Source organism: Carettochelys insculpta, chromosome 3, assembly GCF_033958435.1.
Source record: "Carettochelys insculpta isolate YL-2023 chromosome 3, ASM3395843v1, whole genome shotgun sequence".
NCBI classification, from domain to species: Eukaryota; Metazoa; Chordata; order Testudines; family Carettochelyidae; genus Carettochelys; species Carettochelys insculpta.
This window is the reverse complement of record NC_134139.1, coordinates 126092155-126120087: the sequence shown is the minus strand read 5'-3', so window position 1 is coordinate 126120087 and position 27933 is coordinate 126092155. Positions and strand designations below refer to the sequence as shown.

The 27933-nt window shown below is 49.5% G+C and overlaps 1 protein-coding gene across 1 annotated transcript; it reads left to right on the top strand.

Moving 5' to 3' along the window:
* Positions 1-26981, top strand: NR2E1 (nuclear receptor subfamily 2 group E member 1). The gene is made up of 9 exons (XM_074988830.1): positions 1-25; positions 4575-4720; positions 7188-7275; positions 12567-12802; positions 14884-15030; positions 20618-20714; positions 21102-21251; positions 21502-21607; positions 26819-26981. The coding sequence occupies exons 1-9, from the start codon at positions 1-3 to the stop codon at positions 26979-26981; spliced, it is 1158 nt and encodes a 385-aa protein (XP_074844931.1).
* The last annotated feature ends 952 nt before the right edge of the window (positions 26982-27933 follow it).

The window sequence follows — 27933 nt, the reverse complement described above, 5'->3', positions numbered from 1 at the left end:
ATGAGCAAGCCGGCGGGATCAACAAGTGGGTAACCGCGGGGCAGGGGCCGAGGAGCCAGCCGAGCCCGGGGCTTCGGCCCAAGCCAGCGGCGGGGAGCGCGCAGCCCGGCCCCGGGGGCCGGGGCAGGCCGGGGCTGGAAGCCGGAGGCTGCGGGCGCGGCGAGCGCGGGTTGCAGCCCGCCGGGAGGGGATCACGCGTGGGGCGGCGCCCGGGGCTGGGTGTGTGGCTGCCCGAAGGCGCTGCCGCCTGCTGCTCCCCGGGGGGCCGCCGCGCCCTTCTGCTGCGGGCCTGGGACTCAGCTCGGCGGGCGGCAGAGCAGCGCTGCGCGCCCCGCGTGCAATCCCAGCGCACAGCCCCGCGGAGGGGCGAGCAGCGACCGCTTCGCGGCAAACCCGCGCCCCGCGGAGCCCGGGAATTTAAAGGCCGCCTGGTCGCTCCGCCGGGCCGGCTGCGGGGGGAGCGCGCGGCGCGAGCACAGCCCGCACCGGGAGGGGAAAACCCCGCCGTGCCAGGCAGCGACGGGCCGGCTCTGCCCCTTGCTGTGCCGGAGCACTGGGGGGAGCGGGGTCGCAGGGTAGCTCCCGCCGGAGCCTGAGCTGGGGGTGTGCAGGTGAGCCTGTGTCCCGAGCTGCGGCCGCCGCAGCCCGGCAAGTCCACCTAGCACACACCGGTGGGGCAGCGCAGCTTTGCTCCGAGCCTCTCTTATTCCCTTACACACCCACTCACACTCACACTCACACTCACACCCACACCCACTCTTCCTTTGTCCCCTGGAGCTGAGCCCACGCGGGGAGAAGCCGCTGGCCCCGCTGGATCCCCGGCCCTTCTTGCGGGGACGTGTGGCCGCTGTTGCCCCAGCGAAGGCGGCCTTGGCTGCCCGGGTTTCCCGGGCGGAGGCGAGCTGGGGGCGTTGATTTCTGGCTGGTGCTGGGGGGGCCTCCTGCGGGCGCTGCCCCGTCTCAGGAGGAGGACGCGGCGCTCACGAAAGCCCAGCAAAAATAATGGCGGAGGTGTCCGGGGCCGAGTTGGCAGAGCTGGCGCAGCCCTGGGGCGCGGGGCGGCAGAGGAGCGAAGGCAGGAGCCGCAGGGCGCGTGCAGCTGAGGCTAACCCGAAAGGGGCCGGGGGGCAGAAACCAGCCGGGGGGGGGCAGTGTCCCTCGGTCCCCTCGAGGAGACAGAAAACCTCGCGGGGCCAGGGCACCCCGAGCGGCTGCCGCTGCCCCTTCTCGCCCGCACTCCTGGCTCGGCAGTTCCCGGAGCGCGTTCAAAGGCGGCTCCCGGCTGCTGCTGTCTCCCCATCGCCCCTGGGAACTCCCGGGCCCGGCTCGGCCCGTGCCGGGAGCCAGGCGGGATTGAAAGGCGCCTGGTTGCCTCGGCCGGGCGGAGGGCAGAGCAGGGCGCGGGGGGCCTGGGGCGCTGCATGCCCGCGCGGTGCGGGTTGTCAGCAGAGAAGCGCGGGCGGGCGGTTTCAGGAGCTGCCCCGGCCGCTGCCGGGGAGGGGGGCGGCGGGCTGGCGGGGTCTCCCGGGGCAGCACCTCCCTCCACTTGCTCCCGGAGCCGAGCTGTGCCCCGCGCCTGTCCTGGCAGAAGGTACCCGGGAGAGAACCGGCTGCGGGCTGCCGAGAGCTCCCGAGCGCCCCGCCAGCGGACCGCGGGCTGGGCCCGATCGGGGCGACGGAGGCGCCAGGTGCTTTCTGCGGTGGCTGCTCTGCTGGGCCCGGCGCGGCGCTGGGAAAGGCGCTCCCCGCCTGGGAGCCCCAGCCCGGCCCGGCCTCTTCCAGCAGCCTCTGCCGGCGATTGCAGGAATCGAAGCGCTTCTGACCTGCGCCGAGCTGCGGCAGCCCCGTCGCGGGACGTTCCCAGCGGCGCCCCGGCCCTGCCAAGCGCAGCGCCCCTCCTTGCGCGGGAGCGCTTCCAGCCCGCTGCTCCCCCGGCCCGGGCTCCGTCCCCCCCGCCTCGCTGGCGCTTCCGCCCAAGAGTTTGCTCCTGACAACAGCCCCGTCCGCCACCGCTGCGGCCTCTCCAGCCCGGGCGGCTGAGGCCCCCCAGGATGTTGATCAGTCGCAGGAAAGTCGCGCTAGGTGGTTGCACGAGTGCCCGGAGGGGGCGCGGGAGAACGTTTGGCGCCCGGGCAGCGGGGGACCGGCTAGCAGACCTCGACCGTATCGCCTTGGACAGGAATTGCTCCCAGCCCAGCGGCACTCGGCCTCCCTGCCTTCCTAGCTGCGGGCCGGCGGCGGAAGCCTTCCCCTGCCCATGCTCTGAACCACTTTCCTGGCCTCTCCCGAGCGGGTGAAATGAACCGGCGGGCGCCACGCGCGCCTTAGGGGAACGATTTTCCCACACTACTGAGAAGTCCCCCCCCGATTTGGCACCCGGGCCAATGCTGCTGGCGGCTGGGAACCCGGGAGCGGCCCCTGCGCGCCCCTTCCCGTCACCCCTGCGCTGCCCGGCCCGAAAGCGGGGCTGAAGATTGCCCGGCGTGGCTGGAAAACAAAGGTCGGGTTTCCCCGCGCTGGGAAGCTGCGACGAGCCGCAAGCTCCGGCCGGGGGCAGAGAGTGTCGGATCTGCATGGCTGAAATCAAACTCCAGCGGGACGTTCCTTGGAAGGGGCTGGCCCAGTTGCATGGGCAATTTCCCTGCCTTGTCCTCACCCGCCGGCTGTGTGGGTGGGTGTGTGGATGCCGCAGCTGAGGGGGGCGGGGGAGTCGAGCGCTCGCCCCGGTTGGCTTTGTGTGATATCCGAATTCCCATGCTACCCTTTTTGACGGGTCACTGGTGACCCAATCGGCAGGTGGCAAGGAGGGCTTGTAATTACCCAACCTCAGAAATCATCCCTTCTCCCCCATCCCTCCTACCTGTGGATCCAGAGCGGCAGCCTACGTGAGGGGCTTTCGGGGGAGCGGCTGGGGGGCGGGGGGCTCTTAGCTGGCCTCGTTATTAATTGCGTAAAAGTTTTCTATTCTTTAAGCCCTCTGCCCTCCCGCCGCAGCCCCTCCCCCCGGCCTAACCTAATCCCCATTCCTCTAGCCGTGTTGTATATAGCAGCTGTCGAGATTCATTTAGGGGAGAAGCTGGCAGCTTGTGCTGATTGGAGGCAGTCAGACGAGTTTCAATGGGGGAAATCATTAAGTTAACACTTTATCTAACGTCCCTAGTGTCTGCCCGGAGGCATTGTTCGAAGGTCTCCGGATAGACCCGTCTGAAAGCATCCCGAGCTCCTGCATTCTCCAGGGGGCAGGAGAAGCTCCTCTGAAACCAGCTTCCCGCCCCCTCCCCCATCCTTCTTCCACCCCTGCCGCCCCGCACTGAAGACATTCTGACTGTGAATGCAAAGCAAAGCAAATGGCCACAAACCGCATCGGCCAGGTTTTCCCTACCCAAGCACCTGTAACTTGAGTTATTCTGGGGGCGTAAAAAGAAGGTTCGAAGTGATGGAGACGAAAAGGAAAGGAAAGGAGAAGAAAAAGGAAGGAAAAGGAAAGAAAAAGAGAGGAAAGGAAAGGAAAAGAGGAAAGGAAAGGAAAAGAGGAAAGGGAAAAGGAAGGAAAGGCGGGGGAAGGAGGAGCAAGCGCCAGTAGGGTTTTGTTGTATGTTCTTGGGAACTGGGTTAATGATCTCCAGAAATAGGAGCAGAGAGGTAGCGGTGTTAGTCTATATTCCAACCAAACAAAGCCGCAGGGATGTAGCACTTTAAAGACTAACAAAATGATTTCCTCGGGGACGAGCGTTCGCGGGGCAGACCACAGATCGGAAGAAGTGGCTGTGGCCCACGAAAGCTCATCCCCGAGGAAATCGTTTTGTTAGTCTTTGAAGCGCTGCTAATCTCGATAAACGTCCCTTTCGGTGCATTTGCAATTCCAACAAGAAGTTAGGCTCCCAAAGAGCGGCCGGGGCCCACGGGACTCGTGGCTGTTTCTCGCAGCTCCCGACTCACGCGGCTGCTGGCAGTGCCAGCAGAAGTCGCTGAGAAGGAAGCAGCATTCCGCCGGTGTGCACTTCGTGCCAGGGACAGACCGATCCCTTCCCCAGGAGTGAACCGGTCTTAGCGGGAGAGCCGCGCTACCCGAAGCCTCACACAAGCCAAGCAGGCCCGGGGCACCCCGAGGACCGAGCGTTTCCCTCCTTAGCTTAGGACACGAGCGCTCGGGGATGGCTGGCCGCTGCCCAGTGCATGGCCCGGCCGGTGACTGGGGTGCCAGGCGGGCAGGCCGCTCTCTGCCCACGTGGAGGCGGAAAGTTGCGTTCAGCCGCTGGGGATGCGGCCCCCAGCCGAGGGAGTGGCGGGAACAACCCCTCCGGCAGCTGCTTTGGTGGCTGGCGGCTCCCTGCTCCCCGCCCGCTCGCCGCCGCTGAGCTCCTTCCTTCCCCGCGAGGTGCCGGCCGCCCCAGGCGAGGGGCAGGAGGAGCTGCCGCTGGACACAGGGGCGCTGGCGCTGACGCTGGCGCAGGGCAGGGAAGGGCGGCTAAAAAACCACTTCGTTTGCTCCGAGGGCAGCGCCGCGGCTGGCCCCGCAGGGGCCGCGTTGCTTATTTCAGTCTCTCCTCCCCCCCGCCCCTTTGCTTTTGCAGGTCGCATTTTAGATATCCCCTGCAAAGTGTGCGGGGACCGCAGCTCCGGCAAGCACTATGGGGTGTACGCCTGCGACGGCTGCTCGGGGTTTTTCAAACGGAGCATCCGGAGGAACAGGACCTACGTCTGCAAATCGGGAAATCAGGTAGCGGTGAGAGCACCGGCTCGCTTCTCCGCCCCCTCCAGCCAACCCTCGCCCGCACCCTCGCTCCGCAGCGGCCCCTTCTCCGGCCGAAACCCAACGCGCATCCTGCCGCGCCGGGTCGCTGCCGCCTGGAGAGGGGCCGCGCGGCGGGATGGGGCGGGATTTGGCGGTGGTGGATTTTAAGCGGCCCCGCTACATTTGAGCCGGCGTTGGAGGTAAGCTCCCTCCGCGCACGCGTCGGGCGAGGACAGGAGCCCCCTTGCTGGGGGGAGTTAGGCAGCAAAGCAAACTCCACGCTCATGCTTCAGGGCAGAGCCGCGGCCGGCGGGGGTCAGGAAGGACCGCCTGCCCCGCTCGGAGCTGCGCCGGCCGCTGCAGAGGCCCAGCGGATTTCCTGGCCCAGGAGTCTGATCCCTCCCAGCAAGGGGAGAGTAAATTGCGGTGGGCCGCGGCGCTCAGCACAATGCGCACCGCTAGCGTTGCTGGGCGGGCTTCCAGCGCCACTCCCCCGTCCCAGGAGCGCGCCTCCTACCCGGCTCGGTGCCCGGGGGGTGCAGGCACAAACTGGCCGCAGCAGCGGCCGGGCCACGCGCTCCTCGCCGGGCGCTCCAGTGACCCCGGCGGAGGGGAGCTCCGAGTGCGGGCTCCGGGCGCCCTGTGTCCTGGCTACCGCCCCGCCCTGCAGCCGGGGGGCAGACACACCCCGCTCGGGGGCGAGGCTCTGACCGGGCCGGGCCATGAGAGCGATCGACGCCCGTTCGGTGTCTGCCTCCCCTGCGGCGGCGCCCCAACTACACCTCCAGGGCAGCTGGGGGCCGGGGGCGAGCGGGGTCGCTGCCGGGCTCCAGGCCAGCCAAGGCGGCCGTCCCCGCCGCCCCTCTCCTCGCCCAGCTCGCTGGGAAACACGGCAGCAAATATCCCAGCCCCGCTCCGCTGGCTGCCCCGACTCACGCCGCCTCTGCTGGGGAAAGCGCCGAGCTGGCCAGGCGAGGGGGGGCGGCGGAGCCCCCGCGCTTGCCCCTCGCCCCCGCAGAAGTCGGGCTGATCGAGCTCGCCTGGCCCGCCTGGGCCCCCCCGGGAGCAGCCGGCTGCGGCGTGCGGTGCTGGGCGGCCGCAGCGGGAGGCCTGTTCCCGTCCCGCCCGGAGGCTGAAGGGGGTCCCCCGGGCTGGCCGCTCACTCCTTCGCCCCGCGCTCCGCAGCTCCGCTGGGGGCCCCCGCGCGCGGCCCTGCCCTGCCCCAGGCCTTGTGCCAGGCGGGCCGGGAAGCAGCGAGCCGCCAGCACGCGGCTATCTAGCTGGGGCGGGGGCCAGCTCGTGTCACCCGCCCCCACCACACTCAGAGCTCGCCCCCCGGGGATCTGCACGGCACCCCCGGAGGACACTTCACACCGCATCAGCGGGGCGCGGCGGGAGCCACAAGTCACCCGGGCGTGGGAGGGAGCCCGGGAGAGCTCGGCAGCCGGGCCCGAGCGCCCTGACCCCCGACACCCGCCCGTGCGGGCTGCGGTGTCCCCCAGCCAGTCACCCCAGCGCCGCTGGGCTCCTCCTCCCGGCCTCCGCCCGCCTGAGAAGGGGCTGGCTCGCCGGGGGGCCGGGGGCCGGGCTTAGCGCCGCGCTCGCCCCGCCGGGGAAGGGGCAGCGGGGGGTGAGCGCGTCACCCCTCTGGGGTGCCGGGCTGCAGGAGCAGAGCGCAGCTGGCGTGTGCCCCGCCCCGGGGCCGCTTCCCGCCGCCTGTCACCAGCCCTGGCCGGGATCTCCCCGCGCCCCCCGCTGCGGTTTGCCCCGAGCCAGATGTGCCCGCTCCGCTGGGCCCGGGGCCGTGGTGGCCGCGCTCCCCTTTGCACAGGGGCTCCCGGCGCCCGCCGGCCCGGGGAGCAGCTGGAGCCGCTGGGGGTGGGGAGCTGTCTGAGGTGCTGAAACGGGTCTGCCCGGCGCCACCTGCCCGCTCACTCCGCGGGGGCCAACCCCTGTTCCCTGGACTCGCCCCGGTGGCCCCGCCGCGCCGGGCGCTGGCGGTAACTCCCCCGCAGGTCACTGCGGAGCCGCTCGGGTTCCCCCCGAGGGGCCTGGACCGGACTCTGCTGTGCGGATTTCCCCTGGGCTGCGCCCTGCAGCCCTCCCCTGCGCCTGGGTAGAGCCGCCCACGGGGGAGTCCACGCGCGGGGACTCCCTTCGGCGCAGCCCGAGCTCCCGGGGGCGCCCCCACTGCTTCCCGGCCAGGCCAAGCCCAGTGCTTGGCGCCCCTCGGCCCACTCCAGACCCACGCCGGGCGATTTGCTCGGGCCTGCCCCGCGCGGGTGCCCGAGGCAGGGGCTGGCGGCGGCGTGGGGTGAAAGGCAGGACTCCCGCCGGCTGCGGGGGCTGCTCCGCCGGGCAGGGCCTTGGCACGATCGCCCCGCCGGCTCCTAGGCCGGCCCAGGCAGCCGCGACGGCGGAGCCGGTAAGGAAAGGCGTTGCTCTCTTCCAGGGCGGGTGCCCGGTGGACAAGACGCACAGGAACCAGTGCAGGGCGTGTCGGCTGAAGAAATGCCTGGAGGTCAACATGAACAAAGACGGTAAAGGCGCCCCCCTTCCCTTCCCTTCCCTTCCCCCGGGGCTGTAGCGGGGCCCGAGAGGGCGGGCAGGCAGGCGCCTGGAGCCCGCCCCCAGGATGTCCCGCCAGCTGCCCGCAGCGTTCTCCCGCGCAGCCGCTCCAGCAGTGAACCGAGCCAGGGTGAGGGTCTTCCAGCCCCAGGCAGCGCACCTAGCCGAGCTAGCCAGGCTGGGGTTTGCCCCACTTCCGCCTGCTCCAACGCTTGGCACGGGGCTGCCGGGTTTCTGTGGGGCAGCCAAAGCTCAGAGCAGCCGGGTGCTCCCAGGTATTCCAGCGCAGGCAGGTCAGGTTCCATACAACCCAGTCCCTGGTTTTGACGCCTCAGTCGGGCCATAAAAGGGCAGCAGCTCTAGCACAACTTCCTGAGAGGTAGGCACTGGGCAAAACCCCACTTTATTCAAGGCCCAGGGAGCCGTGCCGCTCCCCTGCAGAGTTCGGGGAACTGAGAACCTGGCTGTCCAAATTAGCCCCTCACCTGAGCTTTCCGACAGGCCGCTATTAATAATCAGAGGTGGGGAAAGAACCCAAAAAGTTACAGGAGCAAAATTACCGCTGCTTTGGGGGCTGAGGGGTGCTGAAGTACAAGTCACTGGTGTCTCCCTGGAAAACTACTTGAGTGAAAGTACACACACACTTGGCAGGCATCCACCCCAACACACAGATCACCTCTTTATTGTGCCCAAGTACCCAGAAGTGAAAGCAGCTGCACTTTTACTTGGCACTTTTTGGGTCCTTTTCCCACCTCTATTAATATTAGCATTAAGAATCAAACAAACTACTCAGGGAAGTCCCTTGGGGGGAAGCCAGGAGCCCTCGCAGGGCCCAGAAAACTGGGCACTGTGAGGTTTCCCCTCGGTGTCTGAACAGTAAACAACAGGAGGCACACACCATCCGTGTGAAAGAAAGAGTAGTCTGAAACAAGGGCCAGCTTTTAGCGTCATGCCCCAGGAGCAGCCAGCCTTGCTTGGCATTCAGCTGATATACTCCTGTGCAAGCCTCTCAGGCCTGCCATGCCCAATACACCTGTGCATGCATTTGGATTAAAAGAAAAGGAAAGTCCTGGGCAAAACTCCGACTGCCCTGCATGGGGCCAGAGTTTCAGCCCAGGAACTTTTGCCAGTACTTGTAAACAGGAGAGGGGTAGCTCAGTGGTTTGTAGTAACAGAGAGGAAGCCGTGCTAGTCTATACACTATCAAAACAAAAAGCAGTCAAGTAGCACTTTAAAGACTAGCAAAATAGTTTATTAGGTGAGCTTTCGTGGGACAGACCCACTTCTTCAGACCATAGCCAGACCAGAACAGACTCAATATTTAAGGCACAGAGAACCAAAAACAGTAAGCAAGGAGGACAAATCAGAAAAAGATAATCAAGGTGAGCAAATCAGAGAGTGGAGGGGTGGGGGGGAAGGTCAAGAATTAGACTGAGCCAAGTATGCAGACGAGCCCCTATAGTGACTCAGAAAGTTCCCATCACGATATCGTAGTCACTGTAGGGGCTCGTCTGCATACTTGGCTCAGTCTAATTCTTGACCTTCCCCCCCACCCCTCCACTCTCTGATTTGCTCACCTTGATTATCTTTTTCTGATTTGTCCTCCTTGCTTACTGTTTTTGGTTCTCTGTGCCTTAAATATTGAGTCTGTTGTGGTCTGGCTATGGTCTGAAGAAGTGGGTCTGTCCCACGAAAGCTCACCTAATAAACCATTTTGCTAGTCTTTAAAGTGCTACTTGACTGCTTTTTGTTTTGTCAGTGGTTTGTGCATTAGCTTGTTTAACCCAGGGCTGTGAATTCAATCCTTGAGGCAGTCATTTAGGAATCTGTGGCAAATAGATATTTTTAAAACAAGGGATGGTGTTTGGTCCTGTCAAGAGGGCAGGGGACTGGATTCAGTGACCCCCCACCCCAAGGTCCCTTCCAGTTCTGTGAGATGTATATCTCCATTTAGTATTATTATTACTATTATTATTATAGTGGTCCTATACGGGCCAGAGCCTCATAGCTACCCTTCCTGAGGTACTTGCTACAGTTATGAGTAGCAATCTTCTCAGCAGGAATCCCATTTCAAGCCCATGGAGACCAGTAAACAGGTGCATCAGTCAAACGCTCCAAGTGCCTTATTAGGTGGAAATTCATATCCAGGCTTGATGGTTGACCATCATAATTCTGAATTAAGTTTGTTTGCCCTTCTCTTGGCCAGCTTTTAATGCCTGCCAGAGTTAGCTGAACAGCACTGAATCATCAGTGAGAGAGAAAAGGGCAGCTTTTAAAAAGTGGAAGTCAAATCCTAGTGAGGAAAATAGAAAGGAACATAAACACTCCCAAATTAAGTGTCATAATGTAGTAAGAAAAGCCAAAAAAGATTTTGAGGAACAGCTAGCCAAAAATTCAAAAAACAATAGTAAAATGTTTTTTAAATACATTAGAAGCAGGAAGCCCGCTAAAAAAGCAGTGGGGCCCTTGGACGATAAAGATATAAAAGGAGCGATCAAGGAAGACAGTGCCATTGCGGAGCGATTAAATGATTTCTTTGCTTCAGTCTTCACGGCTGAGGATGTTACAGAGGTTCCTAAATTTGAGCCAGCCTTTTTAGGTGACAAATCTGAGGAACTCACTCAGATTGAAGTGACATTAGAGGAGGTTTTGGAGTTAATTGATAAGCTGAATAGTAACAAGTCTCCAGGACCAGACGGCATTCACCCAAGGGTTCTGAAAGAACTCAAATGTGAAATTGCGGAGTTATTAACAGTGGTTTGTAACCTATCCTTTAAATCCACTTTGGTACCAAATGACTGGAAGACGACCAATATAACGCCAATATTTAAAAAAGGCTCTAGAGGAGACCCTGGCAATTATAGACCGATAAGTTTAACATCAGTACCAGGCAAATTAGTAGAAACACTAGTAAAGAATAAAATTGCAAGGCACGTAGAAGAGCACGAATTGTTGGGCAAAAGTCAGCATGGTTTCTGCAGAGGGAAGTCGTGTCTAACTAATCTATTAGAATTCTTTGAAGGGGTTAATAAACATGCAGACAAGGGGCACCCAGTGGACATAATATACCTAGATTTCCAGAAAGCCTTTGACACGGTCCCACACCAAAGGCTTTTATGTAAATTAGGTGGTCATGGGATAGGAGGAAAGATCCTTTCATGGATCGGGAATTGGTTAAAAGACAGAAAACAAAGGGTGGGAATAAATGGTAAATTTTCACAATGGAGGAGGGTAACTAGTGGTGTTCCCCAGGGGTCAGTCCTGGGACCGATCCTGTTCAACTCGTTCATCAATGATCTAGAAAATGAGGTAAGCAGTGAGGTGGCCAAGTTTGCAGATGACACCAAGTTGTTCAGGACAGTCAAAACTAAAAGGGATTGTGAAGAACTACAAAAAGATCTCAGCAAACTGAGTGATTGGGCAGCAAAATGGCAAATGAAATTTAATGTGGGTAAGTGTAAGGTAATGCATGTTCGAAAAAATAACCCAAATTACACTTACTACACGATGGGGTCAAATTTAGCTATGACAGATCAGGAAAGGGATCTTGGAATTATAGCGGATAGTTCTCTGAAGACATCCACGCAGTGTGCAGCGGCAGTTAGTAAGGCAAATAGGATGTTAGGAATTATTAAAAAAGGGATCGATAATAAGACAAAAGATATCATACTTCCCCTATATAAAACTATGGTACGCCCACATCTTGAGTACTGCGTGCAGATGTGGTCTCCTCACCTCAAAAAAGATATATTGGCATTAGAAAAGGTTCAGAAAAGGGCAACTAAGATGATTAGGGGCTTGGAACGGGTCCCATATGGGGAGAGGCTAGAGAGACTGGGACTTTTCAGTTTGGAAAAGAGGCGATTGAGGGGCGATATGATAGAGGTATATAAAATCATGAATGGTGTGGAGAAAGTGAATATAGAAAAATTATTTACCTTTTCCCATAATACAAGAACTAGGGGACACCAAATGAAATTGATGGGTAGTAGGTTCAAAACTAATAAAAGGAAATTTTTCTTCACACAGCGCACAGTCAACCTGTGGAACTCCTTGCCCGAGGAGGCTGTGAAGGCCAGGACTCTATTAGGGTTTAAAAAAGAGCTTGATAAATTTTTGCAGGTTAGGTCCATAAATGGCTATTAGCCAGGGATAAAGTATGGTGCCCCTAGCCTTCAGAACAGGGGCAAGAGATGGATGGCAGGAGATAAATCACTTGATCATTGTCTTATGTTCTCCTTCTCTGGGGCACCTGGCATTGGCCACCGTCGGCAGATGGGATGCTGGGCTGGATGGACCTTTGGTCTGACCCAGTATGGCCATTCTTATGTTCTTATGTTCTAATCTGTAATTGAACATTATGTCATGGGTTGAAGTCACCAGGAATACAGCCAGCCAATACTGGCAACCCCGTTGCTGACAGGAGAGCCGCAGATTTCCTAGCGGGAGACCTAACCCCTCCTCCCCTGACCTACCCCTTAATACTGCCCTCAGGGCTAATGCCTGGCTCAGTCCAGATTACAAAACAGACCCTGTATTTTAGCCACTTTCTGGGGAATCACACAACCAACCTCAAAACCAGGTGAAGTGACACCTTATAGACTAACAGAATTTTTGGAGCATAAATTTTCATGGGCAAAGACACTCACAAAATCTTATGCTCCAAACTATCCATTCATCTGTAAGGTGCCAGAGGACTTCTCCTTGTTTTTGCCGATACAGACTAACTCAGATACTTGCAACTGACCTCATGGCATATTGTGACCTAATAAAACAGGACTTCAGCATCCAACTCATTTGCTCCTCAGCATAATATGACCCATTAACCAGTTTTTACACTAATCTGAAAAGAACCCCACAACAATCCTCAACCACCAATAGCTGGGAAAGAAACCCCGGGCTAGGGCATCCCTCCTTCAGCAAGGTCACCCTGCGGAGGAGATGGCTGTTAGGCCTCTGAGTGAAATCCACACAAACTTCCAAGGAGCTGGTTTCACTGGTTTGAGGGAAGGAATCCTCCTGTGGTGGTTTATGCTGCATTTAACCACTTAATATCAGACACTGAAAGCCAGTGGTTGGTATCGTGCTACATCAGGCACGTTGGTGTGCAGGTAACGGTAAAAAATGCTGGAGAGTGCAGGGCCATTGTGACGCTCTTTGCAGTTAATGGGGGGGGGCGTGTCTTGTGCCTGTGATGTCAATGGGCTTTGGGGTCAGGCCACAAGCGGGGCATGCAGTCACTAAATGAGCCCTTTTCTCCCAGCTGTGCAACACGAAAGAGGCCCAAGGACATCCACCATCAGGAAGCAAGTAGCGCTGTATTTCAGAGGACACAAGGAAGAGAATGGAGCTACCCCTCACTTTCCTTCGGCAGCTTTACCAGCTCCAGCCTTCTTTACAGCTGTCACCCAGCTGGAACCTCACAATCTAGAGCTGGCGGCTGTGTCTGCCACCCCGGAAAGGCAGGCGCTGGTGGGACTAGCACAACCGACTCCAAAGGTCAGCTCCCTTTCTCAGGTGTCATCGGGATGCAGAGACAGAGTTCAGAGAGTCTGGCAAAAAGCAAAGGACCTGAAACCTGGGCCTGGAAAGGCTTGTTTTGTAGCTGGGTCGTTAATTGTCTCTGGAGGGGTTGTGAGATCCAGTAATTTTCGTAGTATATAAATGATAGTGTATAAACCTGGACCTGATACTATGAAATATAAAAATCTCCTGTTGATTTGAAGGTGAATTTTGTTTGTCTAAGAACTTTATGATTGGCTGCTCAATATTTCAAAGATTATTTTGGTGCAGAGTCAAAGACCGATTGTTGGCAGGTTAAAGGCATCCTCACGATGTGGAGCTAAATGGATTTGAGACATAAACACACACCACTTGCGAACATCTGTGGTGTACGTACAAATATGCATTCCCTGCAATGACATATGGAAGGTGGAACAGTTCATAAATACTGCCACCTGCAGCCCACCCCACCAACTGACACACTTCAGTCTTAAACAGAGTATTATTAAAATGAGCCAAGATTGGAGAATTGCTGACCTTCTGGACAGTAAAAGGCCCAGCTCTCTAATGACGAAGCCAATGATGCACCGAACAAATTCGTACAGTTCATTCAAATACCTACGTGTGTCTAGCTCATCTATCAGCTTTGGCATTTAATAAGCAGAATAGGAAATCACTGTTATAAATTTGGGGGATGAGGCTTCCTTTGGAGTTATTTAAACTGATAACTGAAACAGTGTCATGTTTTAGTTTCCAAAATATTCATAAGCACATTTGTATTTAGCATATACAGGAAATTAATTGTTATAAATCAACATGGTCTATAGCTCTGTGAAACCCACTGTGAACATGCTTGCAAAAATTATAGTTGTATTTTAGTAAACATAAATTCAATGTTTTTAAAGCATATCTATTTAGAAATAGTTCATTATAGTCTCTGAGTTCTGCAAACCACGTAAGCACGTGTTTAGCTCCAGTGGGACTTAAGCATGTGTCTAAGGCTAAGCAGATGAGGGCTAGACTGCTGAATCAGACAAAATATAAGGTTGATTGAAACATATACGTCTCTGCTGTGAAAGCTGAGAAATCTGAAGAAAGGAGTCAGGTAGGGACCAGCCATCAAACCACATTGTTTGTAGGTATTTTTACTGTTAGACTTTAATTCTGCCACACTGTGAACCTATCCTGTGTGGTCCCAGCCATCCCAATGTTGACCAAACAAATAGCTTACTTTATAAAGGGTCCACTGGAGCCAGTGGAAGATTTGCTGTTGATGTCAATGGGTGGAGGATGGATCACTTCTGGCATCTGTCTGCAGGAATGATTTTAAAGTACAAACTTACGTGAGGTGAAAAATGCAGAGAGGTCAGGGGGCAGCAGGCAGGGGCTAACTTGTCATTTTTGCTCCTGACATTTTTTTTCAGGGTTTCAGCCAGCCACCTGCAGGGGCAGGAGGGGACTGGCCCTCTCCCCTTCCTCTCCAGTGTAGACTGCAGTCTGTTTGGCTGGTTTCGATTTATCTTATTGTTTGTTTTTATCTCCTGCCTCTGAAGCATCAGAGCTGGCCACAGCTGGAGATGGGGCAATAGATGGGGTGGACCAAGGTTCTGAGGTGGCAAAGAGTATTCTTTAAGCTCTTGGCTGACTGGTTCTTGCTCATAAGCTGAGGGTCTAACAGATCTCTGTATGTAGGGTTGGGAAGGAAGCTTTGTAAGTCGGGCAGACTAGAATGGCAGTGACACTGGGGAGGGGCCTTGCCTTCCTCGCGACATATACATTTTTGTCACTTACCAGGCTTAGCTGAGGATATCTTACTTAATCATTTCCCTTCCCTTGCAGCATCCCCTGCTCCATCTCAGTCAATGCTGTTGCCTGTCTGTGGCATGTAATAGTCTTGTTTCCTGTGTGCTATGGTACTTTAGTCTCATTGTAGTTGCTGGATTTAGTGGGGGAGCAGGGAGTGTCCTAGGATATGCAGAATATCAGGCGACATGATGTGGTGGTCCCTTCTGATCTTCAGCTCTGCAGCTAGCTTGGTCATTTTTAATGATTATTCCTTATTTTCGTGTTTCTATTAGTATCCCCATGAAGTCAATGGTACACCTATGTACCTCTATGAAGTGGCCACTGAATCCGTTTGTGAATCTGCTGCCAGGCTTCTCTTTATGAGCATCAAATGGGCCAAAAGTGTTCCAGCCTTTTCCACTCTATCATTACAAGATCAGGTAAGCCTTGCACAATGAGCCATTGTCCTCAGCTTGGCAACAAAGGTGCACAGAATTCAGAGCTAGATCAGATTTTTCAGCATTCCAAAGGAATGGGCCTTTGGAGTTTTTGATTTAGCCCGTCTCTAAAATAATATATTGTTCTGACAGCAATTTTCATCATCTGAAATAGATATTTTGCAGGGTAGGTGAGACTCAGATAGGAAATAGGTGTTGCTATAAGACAAATATTGTGAGAGGAAGCACGTTCCAGTGGACAAAATACAGGACAGGAAGTCAGGAAACTGGGGGTGGAATCCTGGCCCCATTCAAGTCAATGATAAAACTCCTGTTAACTTCACTGCGAATGAGAGTTCTCTTCCCAGTTCTATTTCTGGCTCATCCATTGACCTTTTGTCTGAATTTGGCAGCAAGTAATTTAGCCTCGATCTGCCTCAGCTTCTCCAGTTGCAAAATGTGTATTCTGGCAATTATACCCCTTTGAAGGGCACTTGGAGCTCTGTGTATGAAAAGGGCCCTCCCAGTAAACATTTTTACCTTTTAATCATACTATAATACACTGGCCCAATGCTTCTTTGTGTCACACTGGTGTCAATTAAGTTACTCCGGATTGACACTGATCAAACCCAGAGCAAAATTCAGCCTGATCTTCTTCTTTCCTCATTAAATCTTCCTTAATTTGTCTTGTTTCCCTTGGTAAAACTTGCCTTTGCCTCAGGTGATTTGTGAGTGAACCAAAGTAACTAAAGCAATTTTTGAATGACTTGCTTTTTGACAAGTATCAGAGAGGTAGCCGTGTTAGTCTGTATCTTCGAGAACAGCAAGAAGTCCTGTGGCACCTTATAGACTAACAGATATTTTGGAGCGTAAGCTTTTGTGGGCAAAGACCCGCTTCATCAGATGCACGAGTGGGACGGGGGGGATGGTTTCAGAGGGGTATTTAAAGAGTGGGGTCCCAGTAAAAGGGAGGGCCAGAGCTGACAAGATCTATTCAGTCAGTTTGGAAATAGCCAATTATCAGTAGTATAGATCAAGAGAGGAGAAAAAACAAGTCAGATCACTCGGGGGGGATGTGGCCCATTGTCAGATTCTAATGTGGAGATGTTAACACCTAGGGCAGACAAGCTTTATCAGGAGGACGTACTCTAGTTCAGTGGCTCCCAGCCTGAGGTCCACAGACCCCTGGGGGTCCATGAGGGTATTGCAGGAGGTTCGTGAAAAATAAAAGATTAATAAAAATGATCATAGAAAATAGAGTTGGCTTTGGTGTGGGCCCACGAATGGTTTGTGGGGGAGGTGATTGCGAGTCCGTAATAGTGAAAAGGTTGGGAACCACTAGACTAGTTTATATGATGCATTTGTTCTGAAAGTTAACTGGACAATAATAAAAGGGAAAAAATACACAAAGCTCCTGTGACAAAATGTATCTAATAGTCTGTATCTCAATGAGTTTAATTTTGCAATACAATAACTAGAAAGGGAAAAAGTACTACCTTAAATATTAATGCTAATTGTATTAGACTCTTACAGTCACCAAATAAAACAGAGTATTTGGCCTGTCGTATGTAAGCATCAGTCCATAAACAAATGCATATTGTTAGGAGAACATGATTTTTAGGACAAAAGGCTTTTCTACCTAAAACATATCATATGCAGCACAAAAAGACACTTACTTGAAAGATCCCTTTTCTGGCACTAGCCTCTGCCTTTGAGAGCCCTTTTGTGAGGTTAGCTCTATGGGGCCTCATTCACCTCCCTCTTTGTATCGTCACTACCAAATCAGGTATCTAAATTCAGGGCCACTGAATGAGTGGGATCTCGAAGGGGCTGAGGAGCTGCAGAGCTGGCATAAGCCAAAGGCTTAACGGTCAACAGCAAACAACTGACAGAAAGATAATTGGAGTGGGCCCAGGTCATCAGCTGCTGCTGAGTGCAAGTAATTTCCATCTACTTCAAATACAGTTGCTGCTGTGGCTCTGGAAGCTGGATCAGGATTATGAAGGAGTTGCAGAATCAGACCAAGAGCGCATTGTCTGTCATACACAGGCATCCTAGGTTTGCTTTGAAACAGCACTAGCTTTCAAAGAAAAAAAATCCCTGCCCTAATGCCACAGTGACCAAATCCAACCATGGACTAGTGACAAGAGCAGTTGTAGCCACTTAGGTCAGGGCTTAATATGTTCCAATATGTAAAAATTCCTTAAGATCATCCTTCTAGGACAGGGGCAAGCAAACTTTTTATGTCAGACCCCACTTTTCGTCTCTGCAGTTAACTCCCCGTGCCCCATGCCTGTCTAGTGGGATCCGAACTCACAGAAATTTCAGTCACCTTCATATGAAGAAAAGCACCTTTTGGCACGTGTAAGAAAATAAGTAGATAGAATGTCAAAGCATTATTCATAGGTATAGAAACGTGAATACGCACACATAAAAACTAACATATTTTAACATTTTTAATGAGATGGATGAACCTGACACCCAGCAGCTGATCGTGATGTGCCCCCCTTATGAAATTTCATGCCTCTTACCCCCCACTTTGTGCGCCCCTGGTCCAGGAAGACTGGGGTGAAGGAAGGGGGGGGGAAGTAAACATCTTTGAAAAGAGAGACTCGTCAATAAGGCAGAAATGCTAATGCACATTCCCTGTTATTGAATGTTTTCCATTACACTCACAGAAATCAGTTTATCCTGTCACCTTAAATGAACTAGCTTCATGCTTATCTTTCATTTCAGATGTCAGGGATTAGCAAATTGCAGCATTAATTGCACCTGCTTTAAATGTCTAACAACATCGGCTTCACCGCTCTTGTGGTGAAGGCTCTGGGTTGTAAAGTTCAGACCTGGATCCACTTTTCTCAAAATTCAGAGGCACAGGTGTGGAACTGTGGGCTGAGCCTCTCCTTGTCTTGATTCCTCTAGTGCCTCTTGCACTTAGGAGATTCTCAAAGGAAATAACACTTGTTTTAAGAGCCTTATTGCATTGTTAGAGAGTCTGGCGGATGAACCTTACAATAGTACTAGGCTTCTGCTTCATTTCAGAATGGCTCAGATGTGAATGGCTGAATTGTCTCAGCATGTCTATGCTATCCAGCTGAAGAGTCAAAAATCTTTTCCTATGATCTGCTTCCATTTGGTGGACCACTAGAAAACTTAAAATGTCATGATTCCATGGTTATATGTCACTTCTCTGTCTGGAAAAAATGTGGAATCCCTTCTGGTAACAAAACACATGTAACCAGTAGTGGGTTAGCCTTAGGGCTTGAGTCTGAAGCAGAAGTAGGAAAGCTACTGGGATTTTCTAATTCCTTTGAGGAATGAAGGCCATTGATAAGCTCACATTAAGGTCTTCATGAGCTGTTCCAACTTGTAGGCTTTAAAGCCATATTCATGGGAATGGTGAGAGCCATAGTTATTTGGAGAAGATTCCTCGAATTTCTAATGTCTTCTGATTTTAACTGCTCGGTGGGAAAGTGTTGATATCGTCCAGGAATCTGCATCAACAAGTGAGAAAAAGGGTTTACAAAAGCCCCCTAATGGTGACAAATCAAACTTCCTAATTAAACAGCAGTTCTTCATAAAGTATCATAAGGAATGACTGAGTAATAACCTTGTGTTCCTCTCACCACAAATCTAAGATGGATATGGATTTTCAGATAATTTTGTGTCTCTAGGCAGTTGATTATGGTAAAAGCCAATACAATTAATTAAAACCCATATTATGGACAAGCAGAGGCATATGTATTTTCATTTCAGGCACAATGAGAAGTCCTGTGGCACCTTATAGACTAACAGGTATATTGGAGCAGGAGAGATTCAAATGCCAATATGGCTAAAAACACTGGGCATTAAAATTTAGAACTTTGATCAGAAATTTCCAACTGTTGGACGATTTCAGTGCCTGACATGCATCCCTGACCCATCTAAGAAAAAACAAAATTCTGCCGAAAGGATTCTATTTTTCCATGCTACAAAGGGGGGGTCTCACTAAACTCAGTAGTTCCAAAATGTGACCTCTCCAGGTTCCCAATATACCCCGTAGTCTGAAAATCCACATTGCATTTTCTCTGCAAAATCTTTGACCAATGTGAAAAATCTAAGAGCACGTTATCCTGAGGCTTGAGGATGGCATTACTTCTCTTTCCCCACCAACTGCATAACTCCAAGGAAGCTTCTTTGCAATTACTTCTGAAGTCTTAGAGTGGCACCGGCAGCCACAGCCCCTTGTGTGAGGCCTCCCTTCTTTGCAGGGGTTTTGGACAATGTATTATCACAATCCTTGAGCCCCCCAGGCAACCCTATCACAGCCTAGTTCTGCTCTCCTCACAAAGTCATTTCCACCTAGTTGTGGACCAGAAAGCGTCATGGAGTCCCAGCAGTGTGCACTTTCTGTGAAGTGCCCCTCAAACCATGCTGTGGAACTGAGGATGGTCAGCTGAACATAGGGCCCTCCATTTCCTTGCCAAGGAGGTGGACTGGGGCCAAATACCAATATGTGCACTTAAATTAATCTTTGCTAGTTTTGCCACTGGAAATCCTAAGGAGCCAGAGTTTCCTCTCGTGCCTCCCAGTATCTTTGTACTTCAATCAATGGGATTACCTCAGTGCAAACAGAGCACTGAATTGGGCATAGAGTCTGCCACTCAGCCCTCACAAGGAGAAAAAAACTCTACAAAACCAGATCTGGAGGGAAAGGTTATAGAGCACAAACAATAGCATTGGCTGCAATGTCTGTATCCAAATAAGAGGGGCTCCAAGCTCCAGAGGCACTGGACCTGGGGGTTGTCCGATGTTCAAGAGGGACAATCCAAGATGTTTGGATCTGAATTTGAACTTCCCTAAAATTCAATGACATTCTGGGGGTTTGATTTGTCAGTGTTCAAATTTCAAGTGTTGCTTTCAACAAAAGTGGGAAAATAAGTGCCATTTTAACATACCTTGGTATTGTCTTTAATGGACTACAGATTTCTTTAACTAAAAGCTGATTAAATGTAAATCAGAGGACTGTCATTCTGTGATAGTGCTTTGGCCTCTCCATCAAGTGGCGTAAGTTCAGGCCACCATGTAGTAATCTGCATTTCATTTCACAGATCATGTGTTTGCAGGGTAAAAACGTCTCAAAGTAGAAATGATTAAAGAAACTGGTAGGCAGCCATTCTGCTCTCAGAACACATGACTATTGACACTAAAGGTAGCTATAGATACATAGGAGAACAGAACGCTTTTTGAGCAAGGTTGCTTTTGAAAAATATGAGTAGATCTTTATGCAGAGTTTAAGCTTTTGGGGGCAGAGGGACCACCTCTCTCTCTCTCTGTATTTGTACAGCACCTGGCACAATGGGTCCTGAGTGTGGTGGGGATGCTAGATCCTACACCTACACCAATACAAATAATTAACAGTAAGAATGTCCCTTCAATGTAATATTATTATCCAGAGATACCTTATCCAAAAATAAAGAGCTAAAATATTCAAAGGGGGAAAAAGGCAGACATTTTAAAGTTTTTAAAATAACAGAAATCTACATATTGAAAATGTTTATAAATCTATAAATTATACACTATGTTATATTGTATATCTATTGTATGACAGCTGATGCTTTTGGAAGATGCTTGGAGAGAACTGTTTGTTCTAGGAATAGCACAATGGGCCATTCCAGTTGACGCTAACACTCTACTGGCTGTGTCTGGTAAGAATTGCACAATTTAATGACTTTGTTATAGAAATTACCATAAAAATACTTTAGTGAAAAAAGAACAACATGTAAAGAATAACAAATTCCCACTGAACAATAGAGCATACCTGTCATTTATAAATCTATATTTAAATGCAAATAATGTTGTTTTGTTGTATTCATGACTGCTTGCATTGTCATTTAAATGCAAATTACTGTGTTTGTTATCATCCAAGGGAAGATTTTGTATTAACTTTCATACAATATAGTCAGTTTACATGGAATCAGATATCTAAAAGTGACAATTGAATGGATATTGATACAGAGAGTTTTGTCAGAAATCAATATAAATTAATGCAAATGCCTTAATATGGAATATTTTTTCATATCTTTCTCTTCTAGGCATGAATGGTGACAATACAGATTCTCAGAAGCTGAATAAAATTATTTCAGAAATACAGGCTCTGCAGGAGGTTGTAGCTAGATTTAGACAACTTCGGCTAGATGCTACTGAATTTGCCTGTCTTAAATGCATTGTCACTTTTAAAGCTGGTAAGCAAGAAATCATCTCTTGTTTTTGGTCTCTGGCAACTCACCGTTTCATTGGTTAGACCCTTCAAAGTCTAACCTTAAAACAGAGATGCGATTACATCAACTAACAGGTTTTCAGCGGCTGAATTCTAACGGGCAGTGACACAACATAATACAAATGGATCGTAAAAATAAAGGTTCATTTTTAGTTAATTATTTTGACCCTCTTAAGATAAGAGTCCACCTCACGAGTTACTGATCTGCTTTCCAGTGCCCACACACAGTGGTTCCGAACTGAGGAGTTTTCGAAATGCTGCCGCCATCGCAGCTCTTCAAGATGAAGCTCAACTCACTCTGAACAGTTACATCCACACCAGGTGACTAACGTTTTCTTTGAATACTTTTTTCCAGACACTCTGGGTGAAATCCTAACCTCAGTGAAGCCAATGGCGAAATGTTCCTTGACTTCAGTGGAGCCAAGATTTCATCTCAGGTTCACAGGGACCGTGTGCCTACAGTATTTGGGTTATCCAAATGAAATGGGAGACATGGACTTTAATCAGCTAAGTGGGAAATGAAAAAGAGAAGGAGTTTTCCTGTGATATGTGATCCCTGAAAATGAACATAATATATTCAGAAAACTAGATATTTTGAATATTTGACTATAATAAATAAATCAATCAATCACCTACAATACTTTACATTTTAGAATCAAAAAATCTTGTACTGGGTTGTTCCATTTTTCAAATAAGGAAACTTAGGGAGTGACTTATGCAAGACCTATAGTGTGAGTCATGGCAGAGCAGAAAATAGAGAACCCCAGACTCCTAGCTGAGTGCCCTCTCACCCAGAATGATAATATATAACGAAAATGTCGTTGCAGTCCCGTTCAGTATAAAACCTCTGAGATAGAGAACCCTTTGTACCAACCATAAAAGCTGTAGTTGCCACCTTGTGAAATTTACCAGGGTCAAATGGGGAATGCATGAAATGCAGTATGTACAAAACCACAGCCATTCTCAGGCCAGGTCTATGCTAAGGGACAATGTTGAACCAGGGTACACAACTCTAGCTACATGAATAGTGTAGCTGAGTTGATATACCTTAGACAGAGTTAACTGTGGTGTCCCCGCTGGGGTGAGGGGGTCAATGGGAGAAGCTCTCCTGTCGACTCCCATTACACTTCTCATTCCAGTGGAGTGCTGGAGTCGAGAGAGCCATCGGTTCTCTATTTAGAGCGTCTTTACTAGACCCACTAAATCTATCCCTGGGGGTTCAATCTCCTCATTGTTGATCTTCCTGTGAGTGTAGACAAAGCCTCACTATGGGAGCAGTTGTGTTAATGTGCCAGTTTACAGCACCATGCTTTGAATACTTTCCAAAACTCCTCCAGCTTAGGGTTAGTGCCAAAGCAACTCAGACAATTGGGTGTGCAGGAAGGGAGACACATGAAGAGAAAAGAGAGCTTTGGGTCTCATTCAGTAGTGACTCCTTCAGTCATTTCAAATGCTGTGGTGATGTGCTCTGAAAGGTAACCTGTCCAGTCCTTAGCTGGAAAGAAATTGGCTATAACGTACAGCCTGGAGCCAGGGGTGATTTGAGTAGGGGTACAAGGCTGGGGGAGAAGAGGGCCTCCTCAGGGTTCCATAGTGGACAGTGAGGTGCAATCAAAAGAATGGTCTCTAAATTTTCATTCACCCATTCTTTCTTGTCACCTATCTTCTTCTTTTCTTTCCAAACTGTCTGCCTGCAACATTAGTTAAACTCTTTAGCTTGATTCTGCGCAGTCTCATAGATCTGATGTACTTCCCTCTCATGGCAATTCTTCAAGACCGGGGGCAGCAGCCAGACCCTGCTTGCTCCTCTTCCCCTTCCCCTAGCATGGAGTGTGGGGAAAGTACACAGGAGTGATGTACTTCTCTGCCCTTCCCCTTACCAGCCAGGAGCCAGAGGAAGGCACATAAGCTGTGCACTTTCCTCTCGCTCCCTGATAGTCAGGGGAACAGGATAAAGAGCAAGCAGTGTCCCAGTATGCATGGCTACTGCCCTGCTCCTCCCAACCTCTGGAATGGAGCCCTTGCTTCCCTCAGTGTCACTAAAATGCCTCTTCCTAAACACCTGTTCTGAAGAGGGGCAACATTTAAACTCAGTGCTATCAACCTGGGCTTCCTTTCACTTTTGGAACCTTGAATTTTAACCATTGCCAGTTAACGTTAAATCGTTAAAGCTAGAATATAATAAGCCAAACTTAGTTTTCAGGTTCTAGCAGCAAGATCACTTACAGACAATTTAATTAAATAGAGGAGTCGGGATGACACTTTGAATGATTGAACCAAACTTTATTTAAAAGAAAATTGATTAGTTAAGCAGACAGGCATACAATTCATCACACAGTGCTACAATTATACTCGCATTCAAAGATGGAATGTTATATCAGTGGATGATAAGTCCACTGACAACTACATAAAGTACAGCCTTATAATTCTGTAACCTAAGCATTCCCTTTTTATGTTAATTGGCACTCCAGCCAATTTAAAAGTCTATTGCTTTTATAGCCCATGCAATACTAACAACATTAAACATATCCCTACCAGAGCTGTATTTCCATCACCTCTACATTGGCTCTTCATATTACACACTATTGAAATTAACATTTGCACCAATGTTCTCTCTGTGTTACCAACGTACATAGCACTTGAGTTTAACATTCCTCATTCTTAAAACATTCCTCATTCAGAAACCAGTTCTATCCAAAACATAGCCACCTCATAACCCTGGATTGTGTCCTCGCTGGCTTCAATTTTCCCAACTTGATCCCACTAAAATCTGATTTCCCATACTCCTGTATACTTAGCCTAAACAAAGCCAAACCCTACCTTCTAATTATTTTTGAGCCAATCCATTTTGTAAGCGACTTTTTCCAATAACAACTTTCTCCTCTGGTACAGTGGAACTCTGTACAGTCAGAGTGAAGCCTGTCTATGTGAGGGACAGGATTTTCTTCCAGGCCAACCCAAAACTGTGGTATGAACTTTCCCAAGAACTGAGGACTCTCACAAATCTCACTGCCTTCCACTCTATGCACAAGGCACATTTCTTTGACCTGGCCTTCTGTAATATAAACATAAAGCAACATGCTTCTCTGTGTGGGATGTTAATATCACTTAAAAATAAAATCCAAAACAAAACACGCCATTGAAAACATTCCTGCTCATGTGAGAAGATGAGAGAATAGATGCATCCTATGACAGACATTAGTCACACTGCTCAAGATGCTTAAATACAATGGTGATGAGCACAGTATAAGAACTTCTACGGAATAAAATAAAATCCCAAGTTCAGGATGTATTTCAAAAATGTGAGAGCTACAACTGTGAATCAAGATGACAATTTAGTCCTAAGGAAATCTGCCACTCCCCCAGCACTAAGTACAGTTCTGATTAGCCTTAAAAGGATTAGGTTTTTTAATCAAAATAAATGTTGGTAAAGATCCATTTCACTGTAAATATAAACTGATGAAAAATATTTCAATTAATAATAAATAAAAGTTATAGATTGGCAAAGTAGGAACAAAGCTGCTTGAAAACTTAGCAGAGTTCGACTTGGGGAAGTTTACTTAGCAGATTGACCATACTCTTCTCATTATTTCATGAAACTGGGAAAATTTAAATAAATATATAGAACTAAAGAAATGCTTACAAATAAACATTAATCAATTGAAATTGAATTCTGTCAAGCCCAGTTATAGCCTAGATGGAAATTCCACCGCCCTGACTGCAAATATTTTGCAAACCTAAGAACATATTTAAAAAATTACCTGCTCACTGTCTGAAACCTTTGATGTCCTGAGTTTAGAATATAAATGCTATCCCTCACTGCAGATGGGAGCAAACACTACCAGCCAGTGGTGTCCAGTACATAGTAAAAAGGAAAGAGTGGCAACTGTGTGACATGTCTCCCCACCCCCACTGACGCCCTGTCACATGAACAGTGTGCCATTGGAGTTCAGGGGTGTTAGAGTTACATGGCCAGCCAGTGGGAGGAGAAGAAAGGAAGCAGCTACTTTACGTGGCACGGTCCTCTTTTCAAACTCAGCAGCTTTCCCACAGGTAAATATGCTGTGGAAGTTATACTGGCTTTACACCAGTTTAGCACTGCTTATGTTAGTGATTTACACTGACACAAGAAATGAATCCGGCCCCGCTAGAACCAACACATGGGTTGTGGGAGGAGGCATGAACTGGGATCTAGAGTCTCATGGTTCCAGAGTGATCCCTGTTTCTGAGCTAAACAAAAAGGCTCTGAGCAGCGGAGCAGCAAAGAGAGGCTTTCTGTCAAAATGAGGGCCAAGGCAATACTACAGACTAGATGGGTAGTACTTTCCCCTGGGTATTTCTACAGAAGTGGACCAGTTAGCTCTGCTCCCAGAAGAGAAAAGAGCAGTGAATGGCTATATACACTATAAATAAATCTCACAGTCTATATAACTCCAGCGATTAAGAACAGTGTTAGTTTCCCCCAAGCCCTGTTTCAGGCATATCATAGTCTATGCCACTGGTCTGGAAAAATGGGCATGCAAAAATATTATTGACCATGTTTGATGACACTCGCCCTTCTTTTGTCAATACAGTAGCCTTGCAACCACTTAGAAATTTTCATCGCCTATCGATATAATTGCATAAAAGAGTTGGAAATATTAAAGGTGTATTCTTAGCCCCATGGACGTTAGTGACAAAACTCCTGATTAACTTCAACAGAATTCGGATTAAAATTTTTTTCTTTTTCTTTAATGTGGCATCACATGAAGGCAGAAGCCTGAGTCTGCTCTCACTCCAGCTTTGCCTAGTGCAAGTCCTTTGAGTTAAGTGAGGTGGCTCCTAACTTACATTAGTGGAAGTGATAGAAGTTTGGAGAATCAGGCTCCAAATGTTTCTGGTTGTGGGTCTGAGTGTCCTGTTACAACTGTGCCAGTTCCAGAAAAATGCCTCTAAAGTCAGCAGAGTTACACTGGGGGAAAATAAGCATCAACAGGATCAGAATCAGGCCCATAACATTTTATCTTTAAAAATTGTGAAGAACTATTTAGGTAAGGAGTGTGGAAAATAGCCTTTTACAGATGTATATTTCCAGAGGGAAGGAAACATTGCTTCTTACTCAAAATTTCTACTCAAAATGTCAATTACTAAAAGTGACACTGCACTCAAACATCTGCAAGGTGACTAGTACAGCATACTGGGTAGATGTAACTCGCAATCTAATAAACATACTTTATTTAACATGAGGCAAATTCTTCTGAGTTACACCCAATTCAAGATGTAAGTCAGGGCAGAATTTGCCTTCTGTAAGTTATTCATCTGAGAGATCAAGTAAAATGGCCAAAGATCAACATGTAGCAGCATTGGTCCAAAGTGTGCCTATTTTATTACTATGAGCATTCCCATTAAAGTCAACATGTTTACTGACAAAGAAGACCCCAAGCCCCTCCGATTTGCTGAATTTTGGTTTTGTTTCTCATTCAGGTGAGTGATTCTGGAGCTTGGAAAAATATATGGCACCCCAGTAACATTCCTTGTCTTTTCACATTCTAGGTACCCCACACAACCCTGCCGTTTTGGAAAGCTCCTATTGCTTTTGCCAGCTTTACGTTCAATTAGTCCATCTACAATAGAAGAAGTATTTTTCAAAAAAACCATTGGGAATGTACCAATTACAAGACTGCTTTCAGATATGTACAAATCCAGTGACATATAAACCACCTAAAAATAAACAAACAATCAGGATGGACAGTTTGATAAAAACTTTTATCTATGGAGAATAAGCCTCAACTAACAAAGTCTACAGGAAGCATAAGCCTGGGAATGTTTAACTTTTAAATACATTGAGTTTTGTTTTTGTTTTTGTTGGTTTTTTTTAAAGAATGCCATTAGATATGATTTTGATGCCTCGAACAGCGTGATTTAAAGCATGGAGAAAGTGTTTTGCTCTACAGAAAAACTGAATTGGCAGGAATGTGACTGCTTCTCCTGTGTCTACAGAGTGGTAGCAATTCATTTGTCATAGCTAAGCAAGACTGCAATTCTATCACTTAACTGGAAGGTCTGAGATAAAAAGAAAAAGAAGGTACTTTCTTTCGTTTGGAACACTGGTATTGGATGTCTTATAATGTGTCGAGATCTGTTTTAAAAATAGCTTATGTTGGTGAATATGTTCATAATATTATAGACAACATGTAAAACCAGGTTATGAAAACATTGCTTCTGTTGTAATACATCATGAAGTGGCCTTCAAAACAGATTTTAAAAGTAGCTTATGCTAGCAGTTACATTTTGGATTCAAAAAGGCCAGGCCTCCCTGTGAAGTGAACTGGCAAACATGGATGCAAATCTCATCAGATTTCAGTTTGATTAACATCTCCGAGACAGCAGAGCTTTTACACACACCCCCCGCCACAAAAAACAAATACATGGCAAGTAAGAAAGACTAAAACAGCAAAACCAAATAAAATGGAGATGATAGATTCAGTGAGCTGATCGCTGTCCCATTGGCATAGTGCTAAAACCAAAGGCAATGGTGGCCAAACTCTTTGTCAATGAGATGTTCAGAAAGGTGAAATAACTTTCAGAAACCAATGGAAAGAACTCAAGTATGAAGAAATAAAGATGGTAAATTGATACAATCCTGATAGTCTCCAAGACTCATCAAT